Source organism: Sceloporus undulatus, chromosome 1 (genome assembly GCF_019175285.1).
Source record: "Sceloporus undulatus isolate JIND9_A2432 ecotype Alabama chromosome 1, SceUnd_v1.1, whole genome shotgun sequence".
Classification (NCBI taxonomy): domain Eukaryota; kingdom Metazoa; phylum Chordata; class Lepidosauria; order Squamata; family Phrynosomatidae; genus Sceloporus; species Sceloporus undulatus.
Window position 1 is genome coordinate 77923665 of NC_056522.1, and position 17340 is coordinate 77941004.

Below are 17340 nucleotides of genomic sequence, written 5' to 3' on the forward strand. Positions count from 1 at the left end.
ATCATCATCATCATCATCATCATCATCATCATCATCATCATCATCATCATCACTCTTGCATTCAAAAACAAAAGGGGAGTACACACTTACTCTACAGTTCATCGACCACTCTCCTGTATTGCTCTCACCCCTTATTCCCCCAGCCCATGAGGTTTGCCCCTGCAGCTACCAAGATCACAAACAACACATACAAAATATGCACAAACTGTGACTTCTACTTTCACTCAGATTCACCTCTGGATGCCATCCCTTCCTGTCATCCCAAGATGTCTTCCTATGTCCTCACCCCTTCCTAAGTCCCAAGAAATGAGAAAAAGTCCTCCAAATAAAGACTGCAGTTTCTTCCTTTTTGAAAGATCTCATGTATCAAAATAACATTTTTAGACATCCTGCAATAGCAAATTGATCAAGAAAAGCTTAAAGAAACACAGGGGAAGTCAAGCTCAGTAACAGAAGCTGGAGGCAGAAAGCCCTCACCACCACCTGCTGCCACATTCTCCCACTACCTAAAAGACCAACATACAATGTTAAGGAACTGACAGGATTTCAGGACCTGATATGTTACTGCAGAGCTATCAAAATAAGCAGTAGAGAAGGTGAAAACCCAATTTAATAGCTGCAGACTTTTTAGCAGTATCTGAAAGAGCTGAGCAGTGATGTCATAATCCTGTCAACTAACAGATCCTTTTCAGTGTTTCTCTAAGACTGTAGTTATCACCTACTTTTAAAATACTCTGTGATAAAGCCTATTAATACCTAGAGCAGGTATTCCTTTTTCTATAGCTATTAACTAACTATTAAACAAAACAATGGCGGGTTATAGACTGCCACTTGGGACGTCCGCAGGTCGGTCCCATTTTACAAAAGGGGCATCTCTTCTAGACGCCCCTGGGTCTAATACGGACTCTGTCCGTACAATATGCTGCCGGCTGTTCCACACGGCCGGCGTCATCTTTACATTTCGGATGCTGTGCGTCCGAACGTGTCGCGGCGCTAATGATGTTGCAAGTGCGCCAGCGGCGCCTCGCGACGTCATTAGGGTGCCACAGAAAGAAGCTCCATTTTGGAGCTTCTTTTTTGCTCCATAAGGGAGCCGCGCGGTGTGGCTGCGACGGCTCCCTTACGGAGCAAACGGCGATGGCAGCAGACCGCCTCAAAGCGGCAGTCTATAACCTGCCTAAATTCTGAAAGAGAAATCCCAATGTATTTGCTTTCCTGGAAGTGAACAGGGAATAATGTTCCCAATCTAGTTCATCACTTGGGATCAAGTATGTGTGCAATGCTAATGTTTTAGAATGACTTCCAGAGATTTGGAACAAAAAAAAATACATTCATATGAAGAGTATCACAGCTAGCTTCATCACAAAGTGGTCTCATAATATTACAGTGGTACCTCGGGATACGAAATGCGCGGGTTACGAAATTTCCGGGATACGAAAAAGTTGGATTGGCAAAAACTGTTTCGGGTTACGAAATATTTTTCGGGTTACAAAATTCATTTCGGCGCGAAATTCAAATGCTATAGGCTTCCAGCGCTAATGGAAAGCTATTTCGGGTTACGAAATTTTCGCGTTACGAAGGGAATGGCGGAACGAATTAATTTCGTAACCCGAGGCACCACTGTACTTCACAATAAAGTAATAAAACTGATCCACATTTCTAAGGTATCTGAAATAAATCGGTACTGAAAACTGGAATTTTCTCTACACACAGTGCTAGGATATATGTCTGTGGGGCTGTATGCATGGGCCAAAAGGCTTGTGTTCCTTCTGGCCTGGCATCATCCTTTCCAGATGACACAGACCATTAACACCATGCTGGCATTGGCCACTCCATTTAGTCTGGAGGTCCTAGACTGATCCTGGCCGAAAGAGGCAATCAGGTCTAAAAAGACGGGCTCTTTGTTGCCAAGATTCCTGGAAACTTGAAAGCAATAACTGGTAGACTGGATAGCCCCAAGCACCTGCCACCACCATGTCTGCATTTAACCACATAGCTGTAGCCAGGCAGCCCATTACCACCCTTACAGGCCACAGTGGGGGCTGTAAGGATGTGAGAGAGGCAGAGGGAGGGGGTGTACAGATACACAGCATGATGGCATGAGGGTGTGTAAACACCTGCCCATCATTGCACCAGGTTGGGGACTGACCTGGGTGGAAACTGTGGACAGGATACCATGGGATTGGCCTGTGGTATCCGGCCTGTCTAGTTAGTTCCTAAACTTATCCAAAACTATTTGTAAGCTGCCTATCACTTTAAGTACAGAATTAGCAACAAAAATATTGAACTAATTTTGTTAATTACATCAGTAAATAGCTATTTCACTGATATGAAAAATATTATTGAATTAAATATTTCATGATTTAACACCTAAATTTCTGTCAATTGTGCTAGGAACAATACACAAAAATATATAGTTAAACTGAAAATATACAGGCCTTGTACACAAATATTCCACTGTTGAGCTCAAGGCAACATATGCAGATCTCTACTTTATTTTGTGGGGTACATCAGAGTAAAGCAACTGACTGGCCCAGACTTTCTGCCTAAACACTGTCCTTCTGAGACAAAGAACTGTTTTTTAAAAAATAAAACTATATATATACACACAGAGGGAGGGACATGTATTACCTTTTCAGAACATAATGAGGCATGCGGGTGGGAGAAGAGAGAAGTACAAGGTGTCTATCCTAAAATAGATTTGACTGAAAACTGTGCTGGTCATAGAGTGAGTGGGCTCACATTTGTTCAGGGTTGTATAAATCCTTTTAGATATCCCTAGCTTCCAAAGGAAAATCTTAGCACAGAATAGCAAAGAACTGACCCAAGAATCACTGTCTGATGTAGAAACAGGGCATTTGGCCATGTGGGTGTAGCCAGGTGCCCTGTTTTCACATCAGATGTAGCAACAGGGGTCTTCTGAGTAGTGGCAATGGTAGAGGAAGGTAAGGGGCATACAATAGTAACAGGTTCATGGTGCAGGGGTGGGTGAGTAAACATCCACCTGCCCTGTGCTGGCCAGAGGATCTATCTGGGTTAGGACTGGGCCAAGATAGCACAGGCTTGTCCCATGCTATCCTGACTAGTCTGCTTAGCTGGTGGGCCCTTGGTATCCATGGGGGACCTCCTCCCCATGGATAGTAAAATCAGTGATGTTCAATTCCCATAGTACTCTATGGTGGTTCGGCCATGTGGCCGTGCTACCATTGGGGACAAGAATACTTTGATACACACATCCCGGCCACCTGAAGTGAGAAGCCCCTCTCATTATGGCAGGGGGCTGTTTTCTCCTCCTCTTCCCACTGCCATGGCTGCCACACAGTTGTGGTTACCTCTTTTTCCAGCCCTCCCTCCGGTCCATCTGCCTTGGTCCAGGTCTCTGAGGGAGAGAAGAACTGCTGGACCTGATCCCCTCCCCTCCTCACCATTCCCTTTTCCTTTTGTGTCGTGTCTTTTAGATTGTAAGCCTGCGGGCAGGGAACCGTCTATTATCCTCTCTGTTGTAAACCGCTCAGATTCCCAGTGATTGGGCGGTATATAAATAAATCCTATTATTATTATTATTATTATTATTATTATTATTATTATTATTATTATTATTATTATTATTCCTCCTTCTGCTCTCCTTCTCTCCCGCTGGCCACCACCGTGGCCATTCTTCTTTCCTCTTCCTCCTCTTCCTTCCCCCATTGAGTCCCATCTGCTGCTGCAAGCTGTTCTTCCTTCCTCCTCCTCTTCTTCGTCTCCCTCTCCCCCCCCTCCGCCACCACCGCAGCCGTTCTTCCTTCATCCTCCTCTGCCAGCCCCTCAGGCTTAAATCCGTGGATGGCAAATCTGCAGTTACGGAGGGCCCACTGTATTTTTAGAACTTGTTTTTGTTTTCTGGCATATCTCTGTTTTGCCTAGTCATGACAAGGAATAAATGGCTTAATGGGTTTTTAGAAACTACAAGAACAACCTATGGAGAGTACAAATGTACATATTTTTGTATCTTATTTCAGTTCTCTTTCTCTCCCTCTCTCTATATCTAACCCAAATAACTCAGCATTTTCCAGCAAAACAGGTGTCATAACATGCATTTGAATACATATCAATTTCTCCATGATTTGCAGAACTCTGGAGATAAAAAGGCTTTAAATGTAATTATGACTGCTTGTTGGAGCTGAAAGACTAATCATTCTGGATGGCAAGTACAAAATTGAAAAATTCCATCAAAAGGAAAACAAAACGTCAGCATAAAATGTCTTTTGGTAGTGCTGTATTCTGACACATCTTTACATGAAAACTGTGCCAAGTAAGGTATTATGCAAAATATGAAGCTGCCTCTGAACATGGTGTGATGTGGTCCATACTACACTCTTTGTAGTCTTGAGGCTTTCCTATTCTTAGTGATATGGAAGAATGTCTATCATGGCAATTGCCAAATGTGCCCCCATTATGATCCTACAGTGCCCATCCTCACAGGACAGAAACAGGCTATACACTAATGACATCTCAAACTGGTCACTGTTTGTCTTCCTCCTTTCCTGGCATGCTCCCCATCTATAACAGTGGATTAGCAGACAACAAATCTCATCACACACTTTGCAAATTTGTAAAGCTTTGGAAAAAGCTGGAGGGAAATTCCATCTTTTTCATATTCTTCAAATCTTTTCCATCTTCAAATGTGAGAAGGATAGGCTTTAGGTAAATTTCAGGCTCTTTCCCAGTTTTAGCTTTGTGACACTCGTCAGTTTCAAGCACTTTCCCTTCTATATCTTTATATCTCCCCCTTAACACCTTCCCTAGTAGAACACATGTTGTAAAGATGTTTAATTTATAATTTACGTGTGTGTGTGTGTGTGTGTGTGTGAATTTAATGTCCATGGTAGTTAAACAATTATATGAACAACAATGTGAACAACCATGTGAACCTTATGCAAAGATAAGGGTAGAGAAGCTACTATGTGAAAAATTACATGTTGACTTTGTATCAAGCCATTAAAAGATGCAAAACTATTACAAGTTTACAAGATTGTGCTACATATACCTCTAATGCCTCACAGCAAAATTTACACTGAGTTTGCATTTTACGTTACGGGCAATATTTAAATGAATGAAATCATCTTCATGTTGAAACAACTAAAGACAAGAACTGGTGCAAATTAAATGTTGCCGTGCCTTGTGGTGGATGCTACAAAGACCTAAGACAGGGACATGTCAATTTTGTCAAATGGAAAATATGAATATGGGAACTTGTACAATTTCATATCTGTTGATTATTACAAATAGAAAATATTAAAGTTTAGAGGATTCAGATCTACTCTCTTTCTCTCACACACACACCCAAAAGGGAATAACACAGAACATAAGTGAGGGAAGAAATTAGGGGTGAGAGGAAGGCTGGGGATGAAAGGGGAAAGAAGGAAAGGAAAATAGATTCCTAGTGCAGGGAATGAGCTTTCCCCCGAGCTCATGCAGAATTCCTCAGCTGCAGATTAATATGTAATAGTTCCTCAACATTACTTTCAAGTTTCTGACTAACTTTGGAACTGACATTCAGAAAACATTAAACCTTTCATAACAGAACTGTCAAAAGCCTTGATGTTCCTTTAGCTGCCTGATACCTTGGTGCTGGAAAAAGTCAAATAATTTCAGGTTGTAGTCAAAAGCCTACACTGACTGGAAACGGTCATTTTGTCATAAAGGACTGTCACAAGTTTCTATGGCACCTGCTTATTTCTGCTTCTCAATTCCAGATGGTTTCTAAACGATTTGCCAATATTTATTTGTGCTTTAAAAAAAAAACTGCAGACCTACTTATCATTCAGAGTTTCAGTTTTGAGATATCTTTAAAGAGAAACACATTACTTCTCAGTGTATCAACTGTTTTCATTTTTATTGGAATAACTCTAGTAGAAACATGAGATATGTTCCTAATTTTTAGTGTTGGTGTGATCTAGTTTTTTTTAAAATAACCAACTATATGGTTTACAAGTGTACAAAGATATTTTTAGTTTTGTTGCTGTGTGCCTTCAAATCATTTCCTATTTATGGTGAGTCTAAGGGGACCCTTTCATGGGGTTTTCTTGGCAAAGTTTGTTGAGAGGGGGTTTGCTTTTGCCTTCCTCTGAACTGAGAGAATGTGACTAGCCCAAAGTCACCAAGTGGGTTTCCATGGCCAAGTAGGAATTTGAACCTTGGTCTCTCAGCATCCTAGTCCAGCACGAGGAGCATTCAAGAAAATGAATTACCACAGCAGTTTTGCACCATTTAATAACATTTTATCTATTTTTTTTCTTTAAAAAATGACCCTTAAATGCCCACAACAGAAATAACAATTTCAATGGTAACTTCTTCAGATTGGCAGAGAAGGCATAACAAAATTCCATATCTGAAAATGAAAGCAAGGCGATATAACTGAAGACTATAGGGCACATATGTGTGTATGTGCTCAGTGAATCAAATTGATCATGGGACAAGATTAGAAAGGGATATAGTAATTTCTCCATCATTTTTGTCGACAAACCAGAATAGTACTTGCGATTGGTGTATTTGATGCATCACAATTTTCACATATAGGTCCAAAGGTCATGGAATGAATGCTAGCAGTGTATCAGCCAGCAAAAAACTGTAGTGAGCAGAAATATACTGTGTGTGTATCTATAGTGGGAGAAAGAAAGTCGAAGATAGGAAGCGTGTGATGTAAAGAAAGAATCAACATCCTTGGACTGAAGCAAGACCCTTGAACCTCTGAAATTTCACTGATCTGGGAAACTCTGTCCACTGTGTACATATGGGTATAATGGTGAGAATAGTGTTTAAAACAAAAACAAAAAACAAACAAAAAACAAAGATAAAAACAAATAAAAACAAATAATTGTGCTTAAATCAACATTAATTGCAATTACAGTGGTAGGAAATAATTTTTGTTCTTTGAACTCTTTGCTCAATAGCTTATGGAATTCTTTCCACCAATGTGCTATAGTCACTTTGGATTTGTGATAAAAATGGGAACAGACATCCTCACATACCTAGCACCACCACAATCACAAGAATTCAGTATCCATGTTCAGCCAAAAGCTGAACATGGATACTTTAAAACTGTTGTGGTGAACATACCAAGGTCTATCTAGGTGCTTGGGGATATTTGGGGGTGGGGTTTATATGTGCAGCAGTCACATCCATAACTCAAGGTTTTCTGCTCCATATGCTCAGGTTTTGTGCTCTTTGCTGCCATTCTATAGTCCTGATCAAATGTTTGATTGAACATTAAAACAATAGATGGGGACATAAATGTGCACATAAGCCCTGTTTCCAACATCAAAAACACTTGGAAAGAAATTAGACATGATCACATGTTGAGTGCAAAAGACTAAAGCTGACTCTGTAACTGCGTTTGACTCAACATGGTTACAGGATGGCAACCCAGAAAAAATTGGCTTCCTGCTCATGCCCCCCCCCCCCACCCCACAACATTCAGCTGAACATGAATGTTTCTTCAGACCACTATATGCAATGAACAAAGATCTAACTTATATATTGACACTCAGAGATATTGGGAAGCAGGGCTTACCTGCCATTCACATCCTTGTTACCAGTTTTACCCTATATGTGTTCAAGTAAATTCCTGAACAGCATTTATTAAACATTCAAATAACTCTTACTGACATCTCATTGATCTCCACAATCTCACTAAAAGATTATGCAGAAAAAGATTTGGTGAGTCTGAAATCACTTTGAGCAATATAGCTGCATCTGAAACTGTATGAGGGATAAACTGATTGTGTTCAGTATGAATACAACAATCCAAGGGAACATTTCAAGATTAAACATATAACAAAGAATTGGAACTGGATAGAAGTGGGGATGGAATAAAGATTTTCCCTTTGATGTTCTCAGCTAACTCTGTTTCTTGTTTTTATCTTGTAAAAATCTGAAAGCCAGGTGCAAATACAGCGGAACCAATTTCCAGAGCTTAGAAATTTTGTACTGTCTTTCACAGACATATTCTCCCTAGAACAGAATCTTAATTGAGTACATTAATTCAAAATATGTGTGACAAATAAATGCAACCCATTTGAATAATTAAACGAAGACAAGGTTGCACTACAGATTTTACACAGAAATATATCACTTTAAGAAGTGAAGCAAATTTGAAACCATATGTCCTCCTAGAATGTAACATATTTGTTTACAAACATTCATGAAAAGTGAAGAACTGTGCAGAAAATAAACATAACTTCTTGTAAATCACGTAACCTGTTTTCCAAAAGGACTCCTAAAATAAATGTGTGATCATGTTGCATATGCAGTCAGTTCTTAAAACCATTGTGGGCAAATCTGTTCCTAAGAAGTGCAATGATTGGCAGCAATAGTACACTTTCAAAATATGCTTGAGAGAGTTTGGAGAAAGTCCTGCTGCCTAAGTCATAATGCCAGATTATGCTCTAGGTAGTTATATCCTTTTCAACATATCATTTGGCTAGCAATTGTTACAAATTGCTTATGTTCTAAAGAGCAAATTCTGTACCCGTACTCTGGTACTTTCACTAGGCTATTAATGTCTTGATGCTGTTGAAGGGTGCATGTCCTCTGACATGGTAGACTTTCTCTTCCCTTTTCTTTTTTTTCCAGGCATCTAAGATGCTGAACAAATTAGACTATTAGCACATCAGAAAGAACAGCTAAGTATTAATAACTTTAAATTAATCATGGTGAGTTTGTTCTATTTGGTACAGGCTAATACTGCATTTCCATCTAAGAAATTAATCAAATTATACAGCAGTAATAAATAGGAAGTGTTATAATTCTTCAAATGTAACACAGTATGTTGTTACAAGCAGGGATGTATGTTATAAGTTAGGGTTGCCAGGCCTCAGGGTGCTGGATGGACTGCTCCGCTTCTCCTGAGATAACTCAACAAAAATGGCACTGAAGGAGGAGAAAGTTTCACTTTTGTATGTGAGGTGACTTTAGATCCTAGTCACTCTGATGTTTGTATGTGTGTTGCCCCAAAGCCAGGATAAAAAAAGGAGACTGGTTAGATACGTTGAGTAGATTCACTTGGGTATGTCACGAATTTGGAATAAGGCAAGGGAGTGGGGTGCCAGTGTCAACACCCAGGAACCTTCTTGTTTCATAAAACCTGGTGGCAACAGTGCAATATCTACCATCCCCCCCCCAAAAAAACTCTCAAAAATCTAGTGAAAAGCTTTCCACGTGCTCCAGCAGCACCATGGGCCTAAAAAAACACTCCATATGTCATGTGTGCTTTAGATAAGGCTATGTGGGATGCAAGCTCTAGCAGGAATAGTGACAACTGTTTCAGCTATTGGTCATGTCTTCTGGGGGGGAGAAGATCCCCCTAAGCTCAGTGTTGTATTAACATGTCCCCTGGGTTACATCTAAGTCTCCTTGCCGTCATGCCCATCCACAATCAGCTGACCCAGATGCAGTGCCAACCTCACCTTCAACCCTTGCCTGCCCCACCACAGTGAAAACAGCTCTGCAACCTTAAAAAGGGCTGATCTCAGCTTTGGGCCTTGAAATCTCAGGTACTGTGACACTGCTGACTAAACAAACCTAGATAATCTTGAATTGATACTTAGGAAAATTGATGAAAGTTATAACTGCATATGGGACATGGTGGCTTAGCGGTTAAGACAGTGACTCTGACGATAACAACCTTGGCAGATTGGCAGTTTGAGACCCAACCTCATGGAGTGACCTTTTGTCACTAATTCCAGTTTCTGTCAACCTAGCAGTTTCAAAGTATGTAAAGGTGCAAGTAGATACAGTGGTGCCTCGGGTTACGAAATTAATTCGTAACGCGGCCGCTTTCGTAACCCGAAAAGCCTTCGTAAGCCGAATTGTCATAGGCGCTAATGGGGAAAAGCCGCGATTCCGTGCGAAAAAGCCGAAAAAAGCACCAAAAGTTTTTTCGTAACCCGAAAAAACATTCGTAACCCGAAACAATAATTCCCTATGGGATTTTTTCGTATCCCGAAAATTTCGTAACCTGGGTATTTCGTATCCCGAGGTACCACTGTAAATAGGTACCACTTCAGTGGGAAGGTAACAGCATTCCATGCAACTCAGTTTTTATAGTCATGCTGGCCACATGACCATGAACATCTTTGACAACACTGGCTCCCCCCTGATTAGTAACAGACCCCTACAGTTGGATGCAACTAGACAATCCTGTCAAAGGGGAAACCTTTACCTTTTTTTAATAACTGCATACACCTGAGTTAATCTCACTGAATTGGGTGGATCAGATTTGTAAGTCAATATTTATAGACCTGTATGACAAATAAAGCTATCAATTAAACAGGTACAGCAGGATTTAGAACTTTCTGAGAGGGATCATGTTATGGACACAATGGACCAGGTAAAAACAAACAATTTATAGGGGGGAGAGGTGGTTAAGACAAAAACAAGAAACAGCAACAAGAAACTAACCATAATTTCATATATTAAAGAATGTCTGTACACAATTTACACTCCAGGTTTCTTTCTAGTATTCTTTTCTTTTTCAAGTACAAAAGATCCCCTCTTCCATTTTTTTTAAATGAAAGATTGCACAGTCTTGGAATTAAATTGCTGAACACTGTGACCTGCTAGATTTTTAACCATCTTAAATCAAGAACTCAGCACACCTATACCTCACATCTGTTTTTAGACCAGTAGTGAAAACTGAAAGATAAATGCAATTCTCCTAAGTAAATTAGAATTGTCTTGGTCACTTTCCTCTTCAGTGTTCTTTTGAGGAATAAATATTCTCAGCTCTTCAAGACTACTGACATTTATCTAAACAATTTTAACTTACAGCAGAAATGGGGTACAGTTCTCTTTTTGTAGAATGGCTAATGTCTAAAAGGTATATTTCAAGCCAACATCTACCTTCCCATACATAAAATTAATCATCCAGTTTATCATGAACCACCGCCATTCCATTTAGGCCACAAGACAGAAGTAAAATATGTGGAGAGAGCAATTTGCCATTTAAATGTTCTTTCCGCAGCTGGAGATGTTTTTTTGGCAAGAAATATGACTTTTTGTAAAGAAATGGGGAGTGACAGTCATGCCATAAGGACATGTGACAGCCTAGCAGGACAAAAAAAAGCTTTCACCAACTACTGAAAAAAACTCTGCTTTGCATGGATGCACTTTGATTGTATAAATAGTGAGGAGGAAAATATATCCACTTTAATGAACTTGGAGTTTTAAAATTCTCATAGGTAAACCAAAAGTATATGCTATTTTGCAGAACAATCCTGTCATCAGATGACATGCTACAAACTACTAAATTTACAGAGAAGATTACAATATAAACTACATAGTTCCTTGAAGGTTTTGTGGAAAGCAAGTCCTAATTAGATTATTGAGTTATGGCTGGAGTTAGTGTGACTGACTTTAACATGATGTGTTTAAACTAATGCTTTCAGAATCTAGATTGAGTCATTGAGCTATTTCAATTCACACTGGATTCACCAAGTAAGTTTGTATTGCAACATCAGAATAAATAAATATTTTGCTGAAAGGCAGGGTAGGAACATTTGTCCCCAACTATCCCAGAGATGAAATGTCAAAAAGTAATGCATGCAAAGTACAGATTGCAGAAGTAAAAACAAACAAACAAAACAAAAACAAAAACACTTGGCAGAAGATACTTGGATATTACACAATTTGGCATGCATTAGCACCTTCAGTTCTTCTGGCTCTTTGCAAAGTTACTGTTTTCTGTACATTGAACCATACTTTCACATCTATCTCAAAGAGAAACAAGCTGCATTGTAATGATCAGTAGTGGTTGTCTTTGGTCCAAAAAAAAAAAAAAAGGGAGATAGAGAGAGCTTGTTTTTCAGGTCCTCAGGAAAAGGATATTTGCACTGCACAGTTATAGCGGTTTCTTCCTAGTTTAACTGCAATAGCTTCATCTCATGGAATCCTGGGTTTTGTAGTTTGGCAATGTTACAGCAATACAGAGATGGTCAATGTTGAAACACTTTCCCAAATCCTTTTTGTTGTTGATTTGTGCCTTGATTATTTTTCATTGGACAATTAATTTTAGTGCTCCAGGTCCAGATTGATGAAGACTCAGCAACACGGAGGGGAAGGAAGGAGGGGGAGTGGAATGGAACTATATCAGAACTCAGACTGACATGAAGCCTGTCTGAATTCTAACATGGAACATAGACAAAAGATTTGAGGGACCTTAAATAGGCAAAATATTGCCTCAGGCGAAGAGTTGTTTCCACATTTCAAAGCAAAGCCAAATCTACATATTAAAGATTGCTTGATCTATATAAGTCTTCAAGGTGAGAATGGTTTCTGGCTGGCAAAGCATCCTGGGCCATAATAGGCCTCGAGGTGTAAATGACTCTTTTCTGTTGGCAACTCCTATCTGGGCCTCTTTGATCTATATTTCAATAGCCTACGTGACCTGTCCGTCTTGCAGTGATGGAGAACTCTACGTCAGGTATCCCATCAGGCTCTCTGCATAGGGTCATCAGAAGAAAAGTCATACACATTTAGGATTTTAAGGCATCAATGCTGGTAACAGCAAGGTACTTAGAATTCTCTCACTAGAACCACAGCAATATTGCTCTCTAGAACAACAATGTTTTTGCTTCATAATGTTCTCTAGAAGAACAATATTTTTGCTTCAAAAAGTACAAATCCCAGGATTCTTGGGATGGAGCCATGACAGTTTCAGATATCAAACTGGTGTAACTGTGTAACATAGGCTAAAACACACAATGCCATGCCAAGCAAGAACAACTGGGCTAAAAAGGAGCTGATGAAATCTGCTCCTTCTGGCGGCCTGGATCAGGACCACAGCACTAGCCTGGATCTGAACTGGACCCATGTGGTTGCCACAGTCCTCGCATGACTGGGGTTGGTGTGGTCCTGGCATTGTCCTTTTGACCTGTCTGCTTCAGGCCATAGACGCACTCACAATTTAAATAGATTAAAATGAATGTGCCTTTCATTCTGTATGCTGCTGAAGTTGATAGGCTTTTGCATCAAAATATTCTGAACCATTTAATTTACACAGTAATTCACAAGCTATTATTGATCATTACTAATTAAGATAAATTAATGACAATGTTTTTGCTTCATAAATCTACAAAATAATTGAGACTGCTTTTGTTTGACAACATATAATACAGTGGTACCTCGGGATACGAAATACCCAGGTTACGAATTTTTCGGGATACGAAAAAATCCCATAGGGATTTATTGTTTCGGGTTACGAAAGTTTTTTCGGGTTACGAAAAAACTCCGGCGCTATTTTAAATGGAGCCGCGGCAGAGCCGCGGCTTTTTTCCCCATTAGCGCCTATGGGTTTTCGGCTTACGAAGGCTTTTCGGGTTACGAAAGCGGCCGCGGAACGAATTATTTTCGTAACCCGAGGCACCACTGTAATTGTTAAAGGAGATCAACAACATTTTTGCTTGTTGGCTATGTTATGCAAAACAAAAACAAAAAATGTTTGCTTAGTCTGGTACCACTGTTGAACACTTATCAAACTGATTTCTAATCTGCTCATTCTAATATCCATACAGCACAACACTTAACAGTGCTTCATGCTTAGCTTTGAAGATTTCCTTTGGTACTCTACCATAAATTCTGTCTTTTGCCTTAAAAGCATAACATGCATTTTATTTCTTCTAAACATTCATTTACCTCTGGCACTTTCATGAAACTCAGTTTACACAACGAGGGCCCATTATTTAAACAACAACACTTTCATTTTTTTAAAGGTTTTTTTTATAGTTTTATAGACTACAGCCATTTGACTGTATAAATTATAAAAAGCTATGGAATGCACTCAAAGACATAGGCATGCAACTACATCTTATAGTTTGATGAGTAATCTGTACCAAGGACAAGAAGTCACCATCAGAACAGAATTCAGGGAAACAGAGTGGTTCTCAATAGGCAAAGAGGTCAGGCAAGGTTGCATCCTATCACCTTACTTGTTTAATTTATATGCTGAAAACATCACGAGAAAAGTAGAATTAGAATTAGAAAAAGGAGGAATGAAGATAGGAGGAAGCAACATAAACAATCTAAGATATGCAAACGACACCATAATATTAGCAGAAGACATTCAGGAATTGAAACAGTTAATAAGGAAGGACAAAGATGAAAGTGCAAAGGCAGGTCTGATGCTGAACATAAAGAAAACAAAAATAATGACCACAGAAGAAATGCACAAATTCAATCTAGACAACGAGGAAATTGAAATAGTTAAAGAATCCACGGAGTCGACATGAGTCAAAACTGACTCAAGGGCAGCTAACAACAATGTTATCATTGTATAGTTCATTTAAAAAAAGCATTTTGTAAAGTTAAACCAAATTGTAGTACTGTACAATATTAATTTCAAGAGAACCAGCGTGGTGTAGTGGTTTTGGGTCTTGGATCAGGACGCTGGAACTAGGGTTCAGATCCTAGCTTGGCCATGGTAACCCACTGGGTGAACATGGGCAGACTCAGAGGAAGACCATGGCAAATCTTCTCTGAACAAATCTTGCCAAGAAAACCCTGTGATAGGGTTGCCATAAGTCAGAATGACTTAAGGCACACAACAACAACAAATTAATTGCAAGAATGGATTAAAGTGGTAATTATATTTTTGGCATTATTCTAATTAAAAAACAGCACCAGTAGTAGTAATTATTGGGTTATCTCTGAACAAGAGAACCAACAAATAATATAATGCAACATAAGACTTATAATTATTACAGTAGTTAATATTTCAGTTATTTTATTCATGGTTTGAATTGTCTGTCCAATACATAATGGTATATTAGAGCTATACTGGACTTAATTTACTTAAAACATACTTTTAGGCTATATGTTTTGGTAGGAGCTATAGCAAGATCAATTTAAAAAAATAATGAGCCCTTAAAATACTTCGAGAGAAAGGAAAAGGCATTACTAATTATATATTTTGAGATCTGAAGTTGCTTTTCATTAACATTTTAGGAAGGAACACCAGCAAACATGCATGAAAAGAAAGGTACACATACAACTGTCTATCCATGTGAATGGGAAGAATCTTGCTTCTATTGGAATTCCATTTGGATGTCAAAGAAAAGACAAGAACAGTATTAAGTTGCCAGCTTTCTACACTCTACCATATTTTTAAAGGTATAACAGATATTATTTTGTTTATTATCTAATGTTAAACATCTCTGCCCCTTTCCTTCCCAAGTAACGATTAGTGTCACTGCATCAAATATACTTTACAGCCCATGAAGTAAACTCTGAACAAAATCAATAGTGTATGTCAATATAAATGAAAAATATCAGAAAGTAAGAAAGGTCAGTGTACATGTTACTGAAACACCAGGAATTTCATGTGCATCCTGTGAATCATACAGTCTTTATTAGCATGACTCTCAACAACTAAATTAGTATATTTTGCACTGACTTACAAAAAATGAAAATTGCATAAAATAAATGGTCAATAAACCATTTTTAAAAATCCAGAAATAATATCATGGAACAAATGGAAGCAGACCTAATTTTAAAAGAGTGAAAATAAGATCCATACTGTGACTGTGAAATACACAAAACTGTGTAACTTCCCAAAACAAACACCAAAATATTTGTTAGCGGAGCACATATCACTTTTTGATGACAGAAATATAAAGATTTTATATATTTTTATATCAACAAATACCTTAACACTGAATGAACAACTAAAAATCTGGGTACCAAAGTGGACAGCAATGTTACTAAACTTCATCAATTAGTGAAATTCAAAGGAAGATCAAAAGGTGTTTCCTCAACTTGTTTGTAGAAAAGATGCAGGGCTGGGATGCAATCAATGCATGTAAAAAAGTACTACAAAATGTAACAGATTTATTATGGGAAGGCTGTAGAACTGCTGTAGTGCTGTGTTGAATAAGCATTGTGCATAAGGAGTAATAAATGAAGTTGTTAATGATGCTGCATCTCTGTGGAATAACAGAGGAGATGATGCAAAATATATCTGAGTTTATGTGCAACAGTAAATTCTAACTACATCTCTGCTGGAGGGCCTGCAAGACACAGAACTGCTGGGATCACTCACCATTCTTATTCTTAAAGATGTTTAAAATGGGGAGAATCTGGCGATAATAAGGCACTAAGGCTTCCCCCACCATGTCAGCTGATACAACCAAGTGCTGGAGGACTTTGAGCGTGATGCAGATGACCTGTCGGTTTCGAAGGTTCAGCGCATCTTTGATAAACAAAAAGAGACAAGCAGAAAACATTAGAATTAATTTCAAGAACGTATAAGGGAGCAGGCGAAATCCTCTAATGGACAAATTTAATTAAACTGTACTCTGCTGGGGATTGTAAGTGGGCCTTTATTAGCCCAGCTTTGAAGGAACCCAAAGATGGATTGCAGCCTCAATGTTATAAAACACTGCCTTGTCTGACGGTTATTTGTTCCCACAATTTGTGCTGACTCCTCACTAACCCCAAGAAGGCAGCTCATTATTCCTTCTTGTTGCCTATGTTACTGGTTCAAAAAAAAAGGTGGGGAGGAGGAAAAGGGAAAGAAAGAAAGAAAGAAAGAAAGAAAGAAAGAAAGATCACTAAGCAGCAATGGGACCAATCGAATTGCAAAAGCAACCCACAAATGTTGACAACAGAGACATTCTAGTGCAACAATTAGCTTGTTTGTATCTGCTTGCTTGGCAATCATTTTATTCATTTCAATTAACAATTCCTACTGTTTGAGAAGCCAACACAATGAGAAAAATGTTTACAAAGAAAAGCTTGTAGGCTTCTTTAAAAGACAAACAAATCTGATAACTAAGGATTCTATTTTGCCTACTTGAGAAATTTTTGTGTAGTTTAAGACAGCTGAATGCTGCCATTGCTTTCAATATATCTTTTGTCCTTATGCCATTTTGGATTTCAGAAAAACAGGCAAAGAATATTGTATTCTCCTTTGTATTTCAGGAATAATCATATTTTCAAATGTATAATTTGAAAGCAAAAGCCTTCACGTTATTGGCCTCTGCCTCCTAAATTATGCAGCTTGGGAGCAAATGCCACAAATCATAGGTTTTAATCTTTGCCACGTCTCTACACATATGCAAAGTAAATGGAAATAAGGGTGTAAATGCCATCATTCTCAGAGGACAATTTTAATCCCACTTACAAAGCTATGTAAGACTTTCTAATGTTTAAGTCTAGGAAAGATGAAGGGTGGACAATATTTTGAAACATTTTTTAAAAACAACATCTAACTATTAAAAGATCATTACAAAATTCTACACATCATAGATGTCAGGGTCTGAAAGGGGAACAGAAAAGATATGTTGTGAACAAACAGTAATGCGC

The 17340-nt window shown here is 38.7% G+C and overlaps 1 protein-coding gene across 2 annotated transcripts in view; it reads right to left on the reverse strand.

Annotated features, from left to right (window-relative positions):
* Nucleotides 1-17340, reverse strand: part of PACRG (parkin coregulated) — a 308951-nt gene that overhangs the window by 125345 nt on the left and 166266 nt on the right. Inside the window, exon 4 of one of the 2 annotated variants that reach the window (XM_042473864.1) lies at nucleotides 16076-16225. The exons of the other annotated variant lie outside the window; for it this stretch is intronic. Coding sequence (XP_042329798.1) covers nucleotides 16076-16225 — 150 coding nt within the window. The remainder of the gene's footprint in view (nucleotides 1-16075; nucleotides 16226-17340) is intronic. 2 annotated transcript variants of the gene reach the window in all.